Genomic DNA, 16,529 nt, shown 5'->3' with positions numbered 1-16,529 from the left:
AACACTTCATTGACCGTGCAAAAAAATTGTGGTGAACATACTCCTACATGAGAAATAATGAATAGCTCTTTCATGTGGTTTGGGTTTGGTTGGTTTATTGTGTACTTTTATGTGTACTTTGGCTGTTAGTCCTGAAAACAGGCCTATTCCTTAACAAAAACAAATAAATGACCTGCTTTTTCTGAATGACTTCAGGTAATAAACATTAGGCTGTCACCCTCATATCAGTTTCCCTTGCTCTGAAGTCTAAGGGCATAGTTCGAGAATACAACTGCATCAAGTGCAGCTATCCTTTGCTAACAAATGAGAGTCTTGCTCTCTCGTCCTTTCTCCACCCCCTCCTTAGTGCCAGCTCTGATCACAAAGTAAGCTAATTCAAAATGAACTGCTGAAAACTATTACTTTTCTTCCAAGTGCAGTCTTCTCTGAATTAAAAAGTTAAATTGGCTCACTGATCAATATCAGGGATTGTGCAAGGCAGCAGGGAAAGGAATTAGCAGGATTATGGAGAGCGGGACCTCTCCTTTTCTCACCTTCTGCGGCAGCTAGTTCATTCGAGAAGTACCGTGCAGCTGCATTGGAGGGCTGTTCTAACTAAAATTCCCTGATAGTATTTGGCTTTATGCACGGACAACTCTTCTCTGTGCTGTTCCGCAGTCAGATTAAGGGCTCTATTGAACAGTCTGGGGAGTCCTAGACTGCTGGAGTTTCTGGGGGTACCTCAGGAGAGGACACTTTATCCATATGCACGCTGAAGCTGCTCAAGGGAATAGGCAAATCACTGAATTAGAAAGAGAATCATTACGGACATCATTCTGGGAGGCTGACTGTTAAAGCCCATCTTCAGATCACAGCACCTCTGTGTCTGATCCCGTTCCAATAGCAGTGTCCATTTTACTTAGTAATCACTGCATGCGAAACCCATCCATTAGAGACACCCCTTGGAACTGGCACTGTCGCCCTGTCCATCCACAGTCCTGGACTCAAGCCCAATAAAAACTGAAGTACCCAGTGGAAATGTGGCACTTTGCGGTGCTGTCTTGGTGCTACCAATCCAAGGAAAGCCTTCCCTTGGTTATGAACTGCAAGGTTCTGCCTGGACACATCACCCAGGCCTCCCCTTTCCCTCAGGGAGTGGAGTAGCCCTGCTCAGCCCCACACTCTCCGCTGCTCAGCCTCCCCAAAGAAGGTCTGCCCGCACTTGCTTCTCCCTTGAATTAGTCCTCAAAATCCACCCTTTTTATTTTTGTGGGAACTGGGCTACACTTCTCCAAAGGGATGAGATGTGTCATGGAGGGGTCAGACAATGCAGTATTTGTGAGAAACCAACACGGAGGCAGGGCTGCAGCTGTGCCAGCCGCTCACGGAGATGAAGAGAAGACAAGTGAGAGGGAACCTCATGAATGTCTGTAAGTATCTGAAGGGAAGTTGTCAAGAGGACGGAGTCAGGCTCTTCTTGGCGGTGCCAAGCAATAGGACAAGAAGCAAAGGGCAGCAACTGATGCAAAAGAAGTTCTACCTAAACATGAGGAAGAACCTCTTTCCTGTGTGAGGAGGACTGGAAACCGGAACTGTTCCACATTGGAACAGGTTGCCCAGGGAGGTTGTCGCGTCTCCCTCCCTGGACATTTTCAAGAACTGTCCGGACGCAATCGCGTGCCAAGTGCTCTGGGACGCGTCTGCTTGAGCAGGGAGGCCGGACCACTGTGGTCCCTTCCAGCCTGACCCATTCCGTGACCCTGGGAGTTACGGAGCGGCCGGCACCCGGCCGCGGCTCTCCCCGCCCGCCGCCGCGGCTGAGGCACGGCTGCCGCGCTCCGCGCCGGCGCGGGCGGGCGAGCGCCGGGGCGGGGGAGCATTCCCAGCTCCCGTCTCCCTCCCGCTTCCCGCGCATGTGCGGTTGCCAGGGCGGCCGTCTCCGGTGAAGGTTTAAAATCTGCGGGACATGCGCAGTGCCGGTTCTGGCCCTGGCGAGGGGGACACGCCACATTGGAACGGCGAGCGGAGCGCTCCGGGCAGCGCCGGGTACAGTTTGCGCCGCCTTCGCTTCCTCCCGAGCCGCGCTCGCCTCGCCCGGCTCTGCCTCCGGCCGCCCTGCCGCCCTCGCTCGCTCCCTCCCTCCCTCCTCCCCGCGACACATGCTGCTGCTGCCGGGCCGCTCCTAGCGCCGCTGCCGGGCCGAGCGAGCGGGCGGTGAGCGGGCGGCGGCGCGGAGCTCTGGCCGGGCAGTGAGGGACGGCGGCGGCGGCGGGCGGGCGTGGATGGATCCCCGCGTGGCCTGGATCCAGCCCGAGCAGAAAGGACCTGCGAATGCGCTGTGGATGCAGATCTGGGAGACCTCGCAGGGCGTGGGGGGCCGGGGCGGCGCCAGCTTCCCGCACTACCTCTGCCTCAACTCCCCGGCGCTGGACTCTGCCGCCTCTCCGCCGCGCGGGCACGGCTGCGTGCGGCTCGGGGCGCCCGGCGCCTGCTGCTCCTCTTCCTCGCCGCCTTCGCCTTCGCCTTCCCCGCCGGCCCTACTGACCGGACTGGTGCCCGCTGTCCCCGGCGGCCCCGCGGCGGTGAACGGCGGCGGCGAGGGAGGGCGGCGGCTGCAGAAGTCGCCTTCCGTGTCTTCCTCGTCCTCCTGCTCGTCGGTGGAGTCCGGCACCGAGAGTCCCGGCTTCTCCTCCTCGGGATCGTGCAGCGGTGGCGGAGGCGGCGGCTCCTCCTCTTCCTCCGGCGGCCCCCGGGCGGTGGCGGTGGCTCCTCCCGGGCTGCTGGGCAGCGGGGCTGGACCCGGGGAGTTTTTTAACTTCCACGAGAACAAAGTGAACGCTGTGAATGGGCACCACCAGCCGCCGCACCCGGCGCGCAGCCCGCACCCGCCCCCGGCGTCTCCCCAGCAGCACCAGTACCACCCGGGCCGCAGGAAACGGGAGAATAAAGCCAGCACCTATGGGATGAATTATCTGCTCTCCGGCAGCCGCGGCGTCGCCGTCAACAACTCCCCCCACCAGCAGCGGCAGCCGCCTCAGCCAGCGCTGCAGAGCCCCGGCACCCCCTGGAAGACCAGAAAATACAGCCCGGGCGTGCAGGGGTGAGCAGCCGGGGCCTCGGGGGCTGCTGCAGCCCCAGAGGGAAGGGGGGCCTCGGCCGCCTCCTTCCTGCGGCCCCTCCGGGAAGGGGGGCGGTGGGTTGGGATTATAAGAACTCCTCTGGACCCGGCCGCGGCAGGGAGGCCGATGGCAGGGGATAGCGGGGCACAAACCCGTGCCCTTTTGTAAATCACCTTGGTCTGTGCCGGCTGGGTGGTTCTTGGCTGAAGCAGCGATTCATGCAGTGCGAGGGAGTCCGTAGAATCAAGGGGTTAGGCCTTACTTTGTAATAGATTGAGAGGTGAAGTTGTCAGAGGTCACCTACAATAATTAAAGCAAGGATGCGTGCAGGATGCTTGTCAAGCTACCAGGTCTCAATTCTGATTGTAAGGGGGAAGTGGAAGGCTTCCGTTCAGAGGAACTCAAAACCTTTGTGTTAATTTTTAAATGCCTCTGCTTAAGCTGCGGCAAGCTGGTTAGCTTGGGGAGTGTTAGCAACATCGCTTGAAAGGGAGGTGCCGAGTTCTGTCTGAGATAGACATGGAAGTCAATGTAGTTTTGGAACATTTCTCTCAAGTGTGTTTTAGTTCTAGGATAAATTGAGTCAGCCAATGCCTGTACAGAAATCTTGTCTTTTTGAAGAGAACGTTTTTATGAAGCTTACCCTATCTTGTAAGCCATACCTTTCTCATATAAATGGGTAGTTAGTAAGGCCGAGTATTCAGTTTGTTCTGATTGGCATGGAGAAGGGACTAAAATTGAACAAAGTGTGTCTGGGATGCTTTATGAGATTTCTGTATTACACCTGTCAAATTTCATTCAGTCAGGGGGAAATGCTACTTTCTAAAGTTAAGGTTGTTTTATTCTTGGAAAAGTTGCTGGCTGCATTGACTGACTGTAGCAGATTTCTGATGTCACTTCAAAAATAGTTTCTTGGAACATCCTAACATCAAGACCCTTGGATGCCTGTGGAATAAAGGCATTACATATTTGTAGAGGGGAAATAGCTAAAGATAACAGGGTATGAGCTGGAGATTTTTAAGTGAGAGATTTATGTGACTGTGTCTTCCTTTTCTCTTTCATGTAGTACTGTCAGGTGCTGAGTATGTTAAAAGTTATGAAGAAGTATTAAAGTACATTTTAAAAGTTCTGTTTTTGCAAACCATAACCTCGGGAGGGGGAGGACAAGACTTACGATTACTGCTTTTTAATTTCAGACTGACACTGAAAATTCAAATTTCTTACAGGAAGCTAGAATTTGAATGTTTAAGAAGCATCTTGCGCTAGGAGCTTTGAGTCCTATACTAAGAAGTTTGTTTGTATGTCTCAAGTTCCAATACTATCTTTAAAATAGTGTGAAGTTTTATTTTTTTGTTTTCGTAGAGATGTGGTAGAGCACTGAGTTAACTTTTTAATTTAATTTATGTCAGCTCAGTGGAAGTGAGGCAGATCTCCAGGCAGGTGGAGGAAGGAGCAGCCTGAGTTCATCCAGCAGGTCTATGGCAAATGGCAAACCGGTGAATCAAATCAAAGTGTTACAAGTTCTGTCCTGTAGCTGTTAGGCAGCACCACCTATGCTTCACATAACTTCATTTTTCATCTTCTGTCCATTTTCTTTCAGCTTTTGTGTAGTAGTGGCAGTGCCACTCTTCAAGTATGAGTTTCTAGAGAATCCATACACAAGCAAATTGTTTAGCTGAGATCCAGTTGTGCTATTCAGTTCTGTAATGTAGGTAGTTCTTTTGCTGATGTGTTAATTACAAGTTTTTTGCTAAATATCTTTGAAAGGGAAGCTGTGTTTCCTGATCTTCTGTCAAGGATCTCTGTTACAAAAGTGGGACCTGATTCTGGCAGTGGGATACCAGTAACTGCAGCATTTGCGATCCTATAGTTCCAGAGCATTCCTTAAAGTAGAAGGAGCTAACTAGTGCTGAAGGAGAGCATGAATCTTGAAACCATAGACCTAAATATGACAAACAGTTTCTGCCTTAAAATTTGAGTTCTGCTACCCAAGGTGAATCTTGAACAGGTGTATATTCTTAAACAATTTTCTCTTTAGTGTTAGTAATTTTTATGAAGTACTTGCATGATTGAGATAAGAATATTTTCACGGATGGATTTAGGTATCTATCTTCTTTAGTAATTCCCGTTCAGGGGTGAGTTTAACTTTCTCCTGAAGTCTGGCTGGTGTGTTATTTGGCAATTCAAATGAAAATGCACTGAAAAGGCTGGGATGGGGACAGATCCCTACAGGAGTTTCTTGTGGATCCCTTATGTTCCTTTAGTTGCCTGCTGTTTCCTGGAACTGTCTGCTGGGTCCTGAAGTATCTCTTTAATAACTCATCTGTTGACAGAGCATCTTCAGTGTTGCCGTCCTGGTATATGCAACTGTTGAAAAATGTGGTCCTGAAAATCTTCAGCTGCATTCTGGTTTGGGCATTGAAGAAGGACTTGATCATAGGTGCTCTTAGGCTTACCCTGTACGTGAGTGGTAGAGCTTACTCTGCTGTGAATATTGTTTGTAAAACAATGCTTTTCTACAACACGCTGAAATTTCCAAGTGATACGCAGTGGCTCACGGTGTTACTGTATTGTCTTCTGGTAACAGAGTAAGCAGGGTAATCTCTGTTAGCCCTCTCCCAGGCTGCAGTCGTACTTCTGATGAATTGCCTGCATGCTTTGAAGCAGTACTGTGCTCTCCTACTTTCTCATTCAGAGCTGAGGATGGTCTGTAGCACTGCAAGTCATCGTTTTATTCACACTGCTTGTAGTCAGTGGCTTTGTGATGGTAGGTGTGGTGATGTTTAGGAATACTCTATAAATGCTGTGTTTTCTTCTGTTTTATATACATCATTCCTTTTTTTTCCAGTGGCCTCATGCTTTCACCACTTTGATAGCAGCATGACAGTCTTGGTAAAGGAAATTTTTCCCAAGTGTGACAAGCTATTTTGATTAGATTTCATCCTAAAGCTGTTCTTTTGGATGCCCATGTCATGCTTTTAACAGAATTTTGGAAGGTAAGGATTGAGGAGATTGAAGCCATATTTATTCCAGTGCTTCAATAGAGCGATTAATATAGCAATAGTGGAAATTCCTGTGTGCCTGGATTTAGTTTAGGACTATGGATGACAAAATGATTGGTTTCAGATGCAAGGCAGAGAAGTGTCCTTTAACATTATGAGGTTAGTTCAAACTGTTGTGACTGATATTCAGAACTGCATGTTATTTCTTGGTACTGTAAAGTATCCTCTTATGTGTAAAACTGCATCTAGCCTCTTAGGGTGTGTATTTGTTCAGCAAATACCTTCTGTTTCTCTAAAGTCAGTATCTTAAATATATCTGAGTAATTTAAGCATCCAGAGAGTTTAAAAGTGTTCAAATATTACTTCAAAAGATGGCATCAAGCTATTCTAAACTTTTTGCTAAGGCCTCTGCTGCTTTTGTTTGGATGCACAGCTGATGGAGTGCTTTCTTTGAAGATGTAGGTAATAGCTTGTGAATAGTATAAAATCACATCAGATTTAATTATTTTATTTCTTAATATGAATTTAACAAAGTAAGTAAAAAATTAAAGCATTTTTTACAATATGAGTCTGTACTGCTTAATACCTTCAATTAAGTGTTCAGTCAAATTGTAGATGTTGCATGAGATTAGTGCTGAAATACCTGGCATATCTGCTTGGCACATTACAGTGCTGTGCAGAAGCAACACAACTGGCTTGTTGAGGATTAGTTTGGGTACCAGAACTGTTATGATACATTGGAATGGTGCTCTGCCTGGACTAATTAGTGTTGCACAGTGTCTGATGATTTCCTGCATTCATTTCCCCCCCTATTTAGCTGTTGTCTGTAACTCTCTCTTGATAATGACACACAAGTCCTGCCATAGAGTACAAGAGCACCAAGAACTCTACATTTCCTTATACTGAAGGAGAATTCAGGGCAGCATTCCCTAATGGCTACAGCAGGCACTTGGGGAGAGTTCTCATAAGCAAGGTAAGCTTATGACAGTGCTTCTACAGAAGACTTGTTTCAGTGTTCACCAGTTTGCAGCTGAATGATACTGTGCAGAAAAAGTGATGTCTAGAGATACAGTGGTGCGCCTCTATGCTAAGCTTATATTAGATCATCTTTATTTCTTCACCTGTATGCAGTGATTCTAATTCCAGTCTTAGAGGGTTTTTTTTGTATTTTTTATATATTTCAGACTAATATAACTAAGATAAATTTAATTACAGTTTAGTGCATTGCACTATTAAAAATCCATTGCATTCAGGGCTGTGCATAGCTGTGATTGCATGTTTGTCAACCCTTTCTTATTATCCTGCTGTCAGAGCTGTCAGATGTAAATAATGTGTGGGCATGGCACACTGTCAGCCTCTTCTGCAAATTTTGTTTTCTTGTACTTTGAGCTGGAAGAATGTAGACTTTGGAAATGCTCTGAAGCCTTTACTGTCTGCAGTGAGATGTCCAGCACTTATAAGGGCTTTAGGGGCCTCCCGAGGGTGGTTATTCTTGACTTCTCCCTGTGCTTAACTGTGTGTGCTGTCTTGCTGCAACACCTTCTAGTAAAGAATCAACACAGTGGGCTATGCTTCACCCACACTGCTGTCCAGTTCTTGGTGTCTGCTGTCTGTGGTGCTAGGTGGACACCTGTAGTGGAAGTGTTAATGTAGCTGGCAGCTCACACTGGCATGTTACACTCAATTCTTGTTTTACTTGACTATAGGGTCAGGGTAGAACTAGGCAGTGTATGCAGGGAGAAGTGTGGAAGTAGTTGCCTGTTAGTCATAGTAAATTTCTGGGGAGAGCATCAGGATGTAGTTAAATGGATTGTTTTCATTCCTGAAGGTTGGTATGGAGGGAAGTTCCAGGGTAGCTGCTGGATGAATTGTCCAGAAGAACAGAACATCTCTTTTTCTGTGGTCATGTACGTTAGCTTGGTAAAGCACAAAGTTTTCATGCAAAGTGGGTACCTAGTGTAGAGTTAAGAGACTGATGCTGTGGGGAGTGGAATGAAAGGAATGTTTTGGCAGCAGTAGGCTCCAGAGTCACCAGAGGTACTAGAGGTCAGAAAAGCTGAGCTACAGTAGTAAAACATGAGAAGGCCTTGCCTGACAGGTGCTCACATCTGCATGTAAAGGAGAATGGGACATGTTTGGAGCAGTTTAATCCTGGCATTAACTTCATGGTGTTTTTGCCAGTTGTTAGGCTTTGGCAGTAGAGACAGCTGGCACAAAGACATCAACAGCTGTACCCTTAGAGGCCAATGCCAGATATTGGGAAAAGAATATATCAACATGAGCTTGTGGTGATATTTTCAGGAAGCATCTCCCAGCTTTAAATTATTAGTGGCTCTTGGACTACCTGGGTTATAGGCAGTTCATTGTTATGCTTATTGTATGAATTTTGTATGAATGTGTCTTGCCTTGATCTTTTATGATCTGGGATTAGTAATGACCTGTGGGAAGATGTTCCTCAGGAAAGCTATGCATTATGTAATGATTTTTTAATTTTTTTTTTCATCCTGAAGCTGTCACTAGGGTTGTAGTGGCTGCCAGTTGCAGGTCTGTGCATTACAGAGGCAGACCATGAGTGCTTTTTGCAGGGGACTTGAAAAAGGAGGAGGGGGGAGGTTGAATCACCTGACAGTTGTTTGTTTTCTAGTCTGTTAAATAATTTCTTGTATTGAAACTGTTTCCTGCCTCTAGATGTTTATCTCCTCTGTATGCTTTGCAGTCCCTGCTTTATCTTTGGTATTCATATGAACCATACTTGTGTGGATAGTGTCATGGTATTCCTGCATCTTGGGCTATCTTGTTCTATCTTGTACTTTGTCTCCTTATTACTAATGTTGGACTTGCCTGACGTTTTTGTGCTTGGAGGCTTCACCTGTGATCTTCCTTTAATATGGAAACTAAGAGTTACAGTTGCTTGTTCCTGTTTAAAATATTTCTTCATATATATGAGGGGTCTTTCCCCTCATTCCCTGGCAGCTTAATTTCTTCATAAGCTTGCATAAGGGTGTATGGGGCTATTGTCAAATGCCATTTAGAAATCCAAGAAAATAATAGATTTTCCTGTGTGGTTCTCTGATTCTTCCAAGTAGCTCTGAATGTTGTGGGGTTTTTTTTGTTTGGTTTTTTTTTTTTTTTGTTTGTTTGTTTGTTTTTTTGTTTTTTTTTTTTTTTTTTTGTGTTTTGTTTTTTTTTGTTTGTTTTTTTCTCTAAGACACTACTTCCATTCATGATAGTTATATTAGCATCTTGATATAGTCATAACTATTCACTTATTGCATTGATTCTGCTTTAGGCTACTTTGACTATTTTGAATGTCAAAGCTAATCCTTTTAAATTAAAAAAAGAATGATAACTACTTATTGTTCTGGTACAAATGCACTATTGAGTGAGTATGAGTTTTTGTGTATACTGAATTACCAGGAATAGGTTTTGCTGTGAATATTTTCTATTAAAAAGTTTAGGACAAGTTCTTCTTTCATAGTTGTGGATCAGGGAAGTCTGAGGAATTAAAAAAAAAATTACTACTCTACATATCATGCATTGGAATCACTTAACTTTCTCTGTACTGATAACTTAATTCACTTAACAGAAGCAAGTTTTTGGTCTCTTGAACTAGTTTAGCCTTTCTCAATCATAGCTTTGCATCTCGTTAAGTTGTTCCTCATAATTGTTGTTGATAGCCTTAATCTTCCAATCCTCTTTTCCTGCTTTGTATATGATTTCAGGATTTCTGAAGACATCTTCTGATGGAATCCTATGACAAAGTAGTAAAAGCTCCTTTTTTCTCCTAAAACCTGATTAGTGATGCACACTAAACAACCAGTGTGATATCTTTAGAAGACTGAAACACATTGTTCTTTTGGTTATGATTTTAAAGGAGCTTTCTCTATTATATGGCAAACTGCAGCAATACTTAAATCCAGAAAATACTTTTCTAGCTTTTTTTTGCTTTGCAGAGATGCTGACTTTGAATGTGAAGGGTTTGTTGCCAGCAGTGCTTTGATGGGTGCATTTTGAGTTAGAGTCTGCTGCTCAGAATTGTGTCAAGAGTTGCTTCTCTTTAATGTTTCAGTGGCTAACCTAATGTAATGAATACCTGATCTACACGGGCATAATTTGTTTCTCATCACTAATATGTTTCTGCTGTTGCAGTCTGACTTGTCTGGGATGTTAATCGCTTGCTATCTTTGAGCATTTGGAAAAGAATTGTATTAAGACAGGAATTTCAGGGTTTAATGGTTCTATTTATTGGCATAGCAAGCTTGCTGATTCAGTCCCAAGGTTTAACATACAACATTCTCCTTCACTGGTGCAACAAAATGATGGTGATATTTTCTTGGTGGTGTAGGGAAGTCCATCAGTCCAAGTCAGGAATAATGCACTTCAGAAGCTTATGTAGCAGATCTACATTGCCATGTATCAAATTGGAGATGTACATTTGCTTATTTTTAATTTTTTTTATGATGCAGCTTTTTCAGAGCCCATCCAGCCATTAATAAGGTAATTGGTTGAGTTTTATTGGATTGATATAGTTTGCAGAAATATTTCAGTTTCTGATTTTCTTCAAAATGCAGACAAATTCTGATACTTAGGTCTGGAAATTTGCAGTGTAAATCAATCCAACAAACTTAGTTTCTTGAGTGCATCAACTGTCAAAGTGTTCTTAAGAGGCAAAATCAAATTGGCAAGAAACTTGGTCTGAAGTTAGGATGGGCTCTGACTTGCATGATTCTGGGGCAATGAGAAAGCTTAGAGAGGAAATACAAACAATATGATCTCTTGTGGAAAACGTACAGTATATTTTATAAACTACTGTTTGTTCTGTGGATGAGAGCAAATTACTTTTTTCTTCTAATATCCCCTTTGTAGCTAACTTGCAGAGTAAGCTCAATTCTTTCTTGAGTTTGGTATTTAGGGTACCTGTCTGTAAAACATTTCACAGCTCTGATTCATAAGTACTATATAGTTGAGGTTTTTTTTTTTATTCTGCCAGTCATTGTAGTTTGCTGCCTTCCATACAATTACAGTGACAAAGTTAATTGCTGTCTGAATAATGTAGTAGTATGAGACTGATTTGGTGCAGCAATATGGTCTGTGAGTGCAGCACTGTGTTTTCATAGTTTCTCTCATCTGTAAGCTTAGAGCATTGCATAGGGCATAGAGTAGTACTACCTGAGCCTTACTGGTGTTGTGGAGGACTAGTATACAAAGGTAAAGGCATCTGATGGGTGTTGTGAGTGGAAATGTGAAGAATTGTAGTTCATCTCTTCTTGGTCATAGCTGTATTTTAGCCCCTTTTGCAGGTGTCTTAATCTTAGATCGTACTGGGAGAAGTCTGTCTCAGAATGCATTCTTGCTTTCACATGCTCTCTCTCTCTCTGTGTATATTTATATATCAATATGTGTCTCCTCCTTTATTTCACTGAACTGTGTTCTTTAGTTTTAGACCGTAAGACTGATTGACTGATTTCAACTACTGAATGCATTTGATTGTTGTAGTGTGAGATTTCACCTGCATTTCCATGACAATGCAATTGTGCTTTGCCCTAGTCACAGGTGAAGGTACAGTTCAACAGATTTCCAAAATATGTGCAGTGACTGACGTGCGTTTCATCATTTAGTCTTGAGACAGTGAAGTCACATGTGTTTTGGAATTCCTGTTTCATTGAAAGAATGTATTCTATGACTTGTAACCTTTATTTCAACAGAGATTCTTTTGAGATGCTGTGTGTACCTCCCCATTTCTTTACCTCCATTTTCTGTGCATCCCCAGTATTAGACCCCCATGCTTTAACTGTGGCATCTATTCTTTCCTTTTATAAGCACACTTGGGTGATGTGTAAGCCTTCAGCTAGAAAAATACTCATTTTAGTAAATAAAGAATATATTTTTAAGAAGTATTAGTTGTTCCACATAAAAGATGCAATCACGTTTGTACTGTTCCTTTAGAGTACATTAATGTGCTTAGTACTGTAGTCATGTTGAAAAGGAACCAGATGCTTACTTGAGGGAGCAAAGTCTCTGTAGGTTTTAACTTACCTTCTAATTTGTTGATGGTGATTGAGAATTTCATTTCACTGCATTGAAGTGAGCCCTTGAAGTAATAAGTCAATCTTATGTATAATAATGTTTGCAGTAAATGAGTAAAATGGATGATCTCCTTTCTTAGAAACCTGTCTTTGGGGAAAAACATGGCAAAAGTGAGAATGTCACCTGAGTGTTATTTTAACCTAGAGGCTAGAAGAGTGGCTGCCTTTCCTTAAACAGTAGAAGGGATAATTTTTTGATAAACAGAACATGTTAATTTTGTTGCAGTAGTTCAGCCTGTAAGCAGCAGATGCTTGCTGTGCTTAGCAGTAATAACATCAGTAAATGGTGGGTTCCTCCAGGCTGTTAAAATTAGCAACCTGAATAATGTGGCAAGTACAAGTAGCCTCTCTTCTTCATTCCTGTGTTCTAATCTTTGCCATCTTATATTAGGTAAGAGTACAGTTATAGCTTACCAAAAAGTTTCTTTCACAGTATTTCTATAAATATAGTAAAGCTGTCTTGTGAAAAAGTTGATTAAAAGGCCTACATTTGTTAGCAAAGTAATACAATAGGCGTCTTAAAATGCTACGGGAGATTGCTGGTTGCTGTGATGCTGTTGGGAATCCAAATTCTTTAAGAAGATAGAAGGAAACTGAGAAGACTTACTTGTCTATATGTTGAGGGAAGTTCTATAAAAAAAAGAAGAGTTAGAATGTTACTTAGATCTGCATGTACATCATGTGCTGCAGATGGAAATTGTATTCCTAATGATTAAAATACTGTCACAGTCCTGGCTTAAAAAGTGCTTATGAAAATCATAGAGGGTACGTGGACAAAATACTTAAGTAAAAACTATCCCTGTATTGGCTGGCTGACTATTCCACGGTTATCTGTTTTTTTCAGACACTGCATTATTCTTTCAGCTAGTAAGAAGTTATACTGGGATTAGTCATGAACAGCATACAGGATCTTGTTTTATATACATGAGAGGGCTTTTTGTGACAGTGTTCCAATAACTTCATCTGAGCAAAAATGTTTACAAAAATGCAAACTACTGTAACATTAAATTTTACAAAAGCATCTCTGTTTTGAGAAGCTTCCTCAGGAGTAAACCAGAAGGTAAAATGGCAGTGGTTGTGCTGCCATATGCTGACTGTGAGTATAGCATTGATTCTTACCCAGAAGGACATAGACCAAGAAGATGATCTCTAAGAAGTAGAAACTGTTGAATTAAGGAAAACTAGAAAGAGCAAGCAAAATAGAAGTCTTTTAAGACAGAGGGTTGAGAACTGGTTTGCCAAATGCATTAAGACCTGGAAGTCTTGCACATCTAAAGCAAGAAACTTGCCAGAGTCAGTAGGGCTCAGAGAGAGATGTGAAAGGGCACCAGGGGGAACACAGACCATGTAGTAAGAACTAAGTGAACTAATTGCTTTCTGTCAGAGAAGGACTTAAGACACTTAAGAAAGCTTTGACTCCAGGCAACTGCAATTTTAATAATCTCAGTAAGAGTATAAATCCAGTCAGCAGAATAATACCGGTTATACACCCATGTCTTGTGGTGTATGCCAAAGAATTCTAGGGTAATTAGCCATGAGTATGACTTGAGCTCTAAATGAGCTTTGGTATCTAGATCTCTGCTGTTGTCCCATTCAGATTGAAACATTAAACCAAGTACTTGCCAATGTGAAGTAGAAAATGTGAACCTGACTTCATATTAAAGAGCAGATGAGGGAAGAAAATGTAGACTAGTGATGAGTGGTACTCTTCGGAGTCTTTCATAACGTGGTTAACAATTGTGACTGTTAGTCATTGGAAGAGAGGCTCCGTGGGGCATCAAAGTGAGAGTACTTGTGGGCTGGCTATTTTCCTGAGCTCACTGATGCACTGGGGCTGCTTTTGAAAGGCTGTGCTGTGTGTGGTAGAGGTTGTGATGGGGACAGATCCCCTTTTATTCTCTTCCCTAATACAGGATGGCTACTGTAAGTGCATTTTTTCCCCAGAAATGTCTAGATCTCCTGGACTGGTTGAATGGGGCTGATGCCATAAAAACCCAGAACTTCCTGCATGGCCAAACATAAAGAAAGGGTCTAGTGCATGTTTTGATTAAGGTAGTTGTGTCTCACAGGTCTCATTTTCTTGAAGGATTAATTGTTAATCCATATTCCTGTGTTCAGTTTGATAACACAACTGCTGATTTTTTTTTTCAGAGGAATGTTTGAGATTCTTTTTGAAGAGTGTAAAAACCAAACATTTACAGGTTTGCTGGGTTAGTGCTTAGAAAGAGCCAAAGGAAAGAATAAATTATGTACTTTATAATAAGGGAAAGTTACAAATAGAATTACTCAAGACTATTGCTCGATATGTTCATAAATACTTGGAGGGAAGAAATGAGTGAGAAAAGGATAGAAAGGATAATAGAAAGCTAGAGCTGAGTGCAGACAGACACAGTGGGAGTTCATTGTTCATTAGGTTATAAAACTGCTGGTAAAATTAAATTCTAGTAAATACAGAATCATGACTGAAGAAAAAGAATTCAGGCTGAATGCACACAGTGAGTGGGCTCTATGTTGATAGTTTTGTTCAGAAAACACCTTGAAGCTCCTTCATTGTGGTTTCTTTTAAAGAGCAGCTGTGTACTCAGGTACCCTCAAGCAGCAATATTTCCAAGTGTAGGGACAATAAAATGAAAACGGGTATGTGAGCTGGATTGAATGGCAGAATTACATGTTGACTGTGTGTTTCTGCCCACCTGTCAGAAAACGTGGTACAAATTGAAAACAAGCCAAAGAAGGCTAGCAGTGATCAAACTTCGGACTTCCTCTTGTCAAAGGAGACAAAAACCTCGTGAGGATTAGTAGCTTGGAAGACTAGTGGTGGATAGAGATAAATGGATTGAGAGCTGGAGAAGTCTTGTGTTTTGAGATGAACTGCCAGTAATGACTTTTTTTGCCCTAGGAAAAAAACCATCAGATAAAATCATTAACAGGCAGCAGTTTAAAATAAAACACTCTTTATTCTGATGCATACTTAAATTCACATTGAATGCCACAAATAACAAAGCAGAAATGGACTAAAAGACCTGGAAAAATCTACGGAATGAAGTTCTTTGAGCTAATAGGTATCAGGTTGGGATTCACCCTGAACGTATGCCAGATGAAATTACTGGAGAATTGGAAGGATGGCTACCCCTTTGCTTTTCTTGCTTTCACCCTGTATCTGCCTACTACAGATTATTATAGGCAGAAGAATAGGAAGTCTTTAGGCTGTCCCCATTGCTTTTAGGTGTATTCAAGTATTTTATTCATTGGTCTTTTTGTCTTGGAAAGGTAGGAAAAAAGTTTACTTTCTATAAACAAAATAAGAGCATGTTAGTTTGTATTTTCTGTCTTGCTCTAAAATTTTGAATCAAGGGGATTCCTCAGCAAATTGAAATGTTAGTTCAATCTGCTGTGTAGCTAAATGTTCAGTTGTGAGTCCAAGCTCAGTTTAAGAAAAGAGGGCAAACAGTAATTCGAAATATTTCTGCTTTTTGGAAGTATCTTTGAGCTTTGTTGCAAAAGTCTTTGTGAGAAGAATGGGAAAGTCTATGGGAAGAAATACTGACACTTAAATATTAGGCATGTGGTCTCTTGGAAGTTACCTGCTAGCAGGGGAGTTACTGAGTAAAATGAATTGCAAAAGTCTCAGATGAAGAGTTGAGTTCTACTAGAGAGGTATTAAATTTTCCTTTTGGAAGGCTAAGTATATAAACTATAGATTGATTTTTTGGGTTTAGGAGAGCATTTGGATTTCACTATGATGTTGACTAGGTACGTTTCGTGAGTTAGAAATCTTAGAAATATGTCAACATCAAAAAGATGTCTTGGGAAAATGTCACAGCAGTAGTTATTTGCATTTTTGTTTGCCATGGCTTGATGCTTTTCCATTGAAGGCAAACATGACATTCACCTGAATACTCAAATTTGCCAGCAATAGTTCTGTAGTATTGGTAGATGTGAAACAAAAGGGCTTAATAGGTGTATAAGGTTCCAGTGTCAGGACTCCTCATGTAACATTGGTATAAAAATACTTTACACTTGAGAATATATTTAACATTTCTCACTTAGAGTTCAGTTGGAAGGTCGTTTTCTGTATGAATGAATGGCTAATGAAGGGCCTGAGTGTCAAAGTGTCTTGATTTTACATCAAGAAATACTCAAATGTCCTTTTTATTGTCCTCTGCAAAATTTCGTTAATGCCAGTGGCCTGTTTGCAGTCTGTGTAAACTGCTACATACACAGAAGTAAGAACTGCTGGAAGAATAAACCTGCTTGAAGACTTTAGTTGATCTTGTGCTACTTGACATTTGCATCATCATGTAGTTTTTGAGACGCAGCTTTGTTTTTTAAAGAAAAGGATC

General features: G+C 42.4%; 1 protein-coding gene across 2 annotated transcripts in view; it reads left to right on the top strand.

Annotated features, from left to right (window-relative positions):
- Window positions 1–1,875: 1,875 nt before the first annotated feature.
- The window catches only part of TENT4A (terminal nucleotidyltransferase 4A), a 58,941-nt gene continuing 44,287 nt past the window's right edge, over window positions 1,876–16,529 (top strand). For both annotated transcript variants that reach the window (XM_053991003.1, XM_053990994.1), the window contains exon 1: window positions 1,876–3,079. In XM_053991003.1, coding sequence (XP_053846978.1) covers window positions 2,262–3,079 — 818 coding nt within the window. In that variant the 5' untranslated portion in view covers window positions 1,876–2,261. The remainder of the gene's footprint in view (window positions 3,080–16,529) is intronic.

This window comes from Vidua macroura, chromosome 1 (assembly GCF_024509145.1).
Source record: "Vidua macroura isolate BioBank_ID:100142 chromosome 1, ASM2450914v1, whole genome shotgun sequence".
NCBI lineage: Eukaryota > Metazoa > Chordata > Aves > Passeriformes > Viduidae > Vidua > Vidua macroura.
Note: the sequence above shows the minus strand (reverse complement) of the source record. Positions and strands in the feature narration are given on the sequence as shown.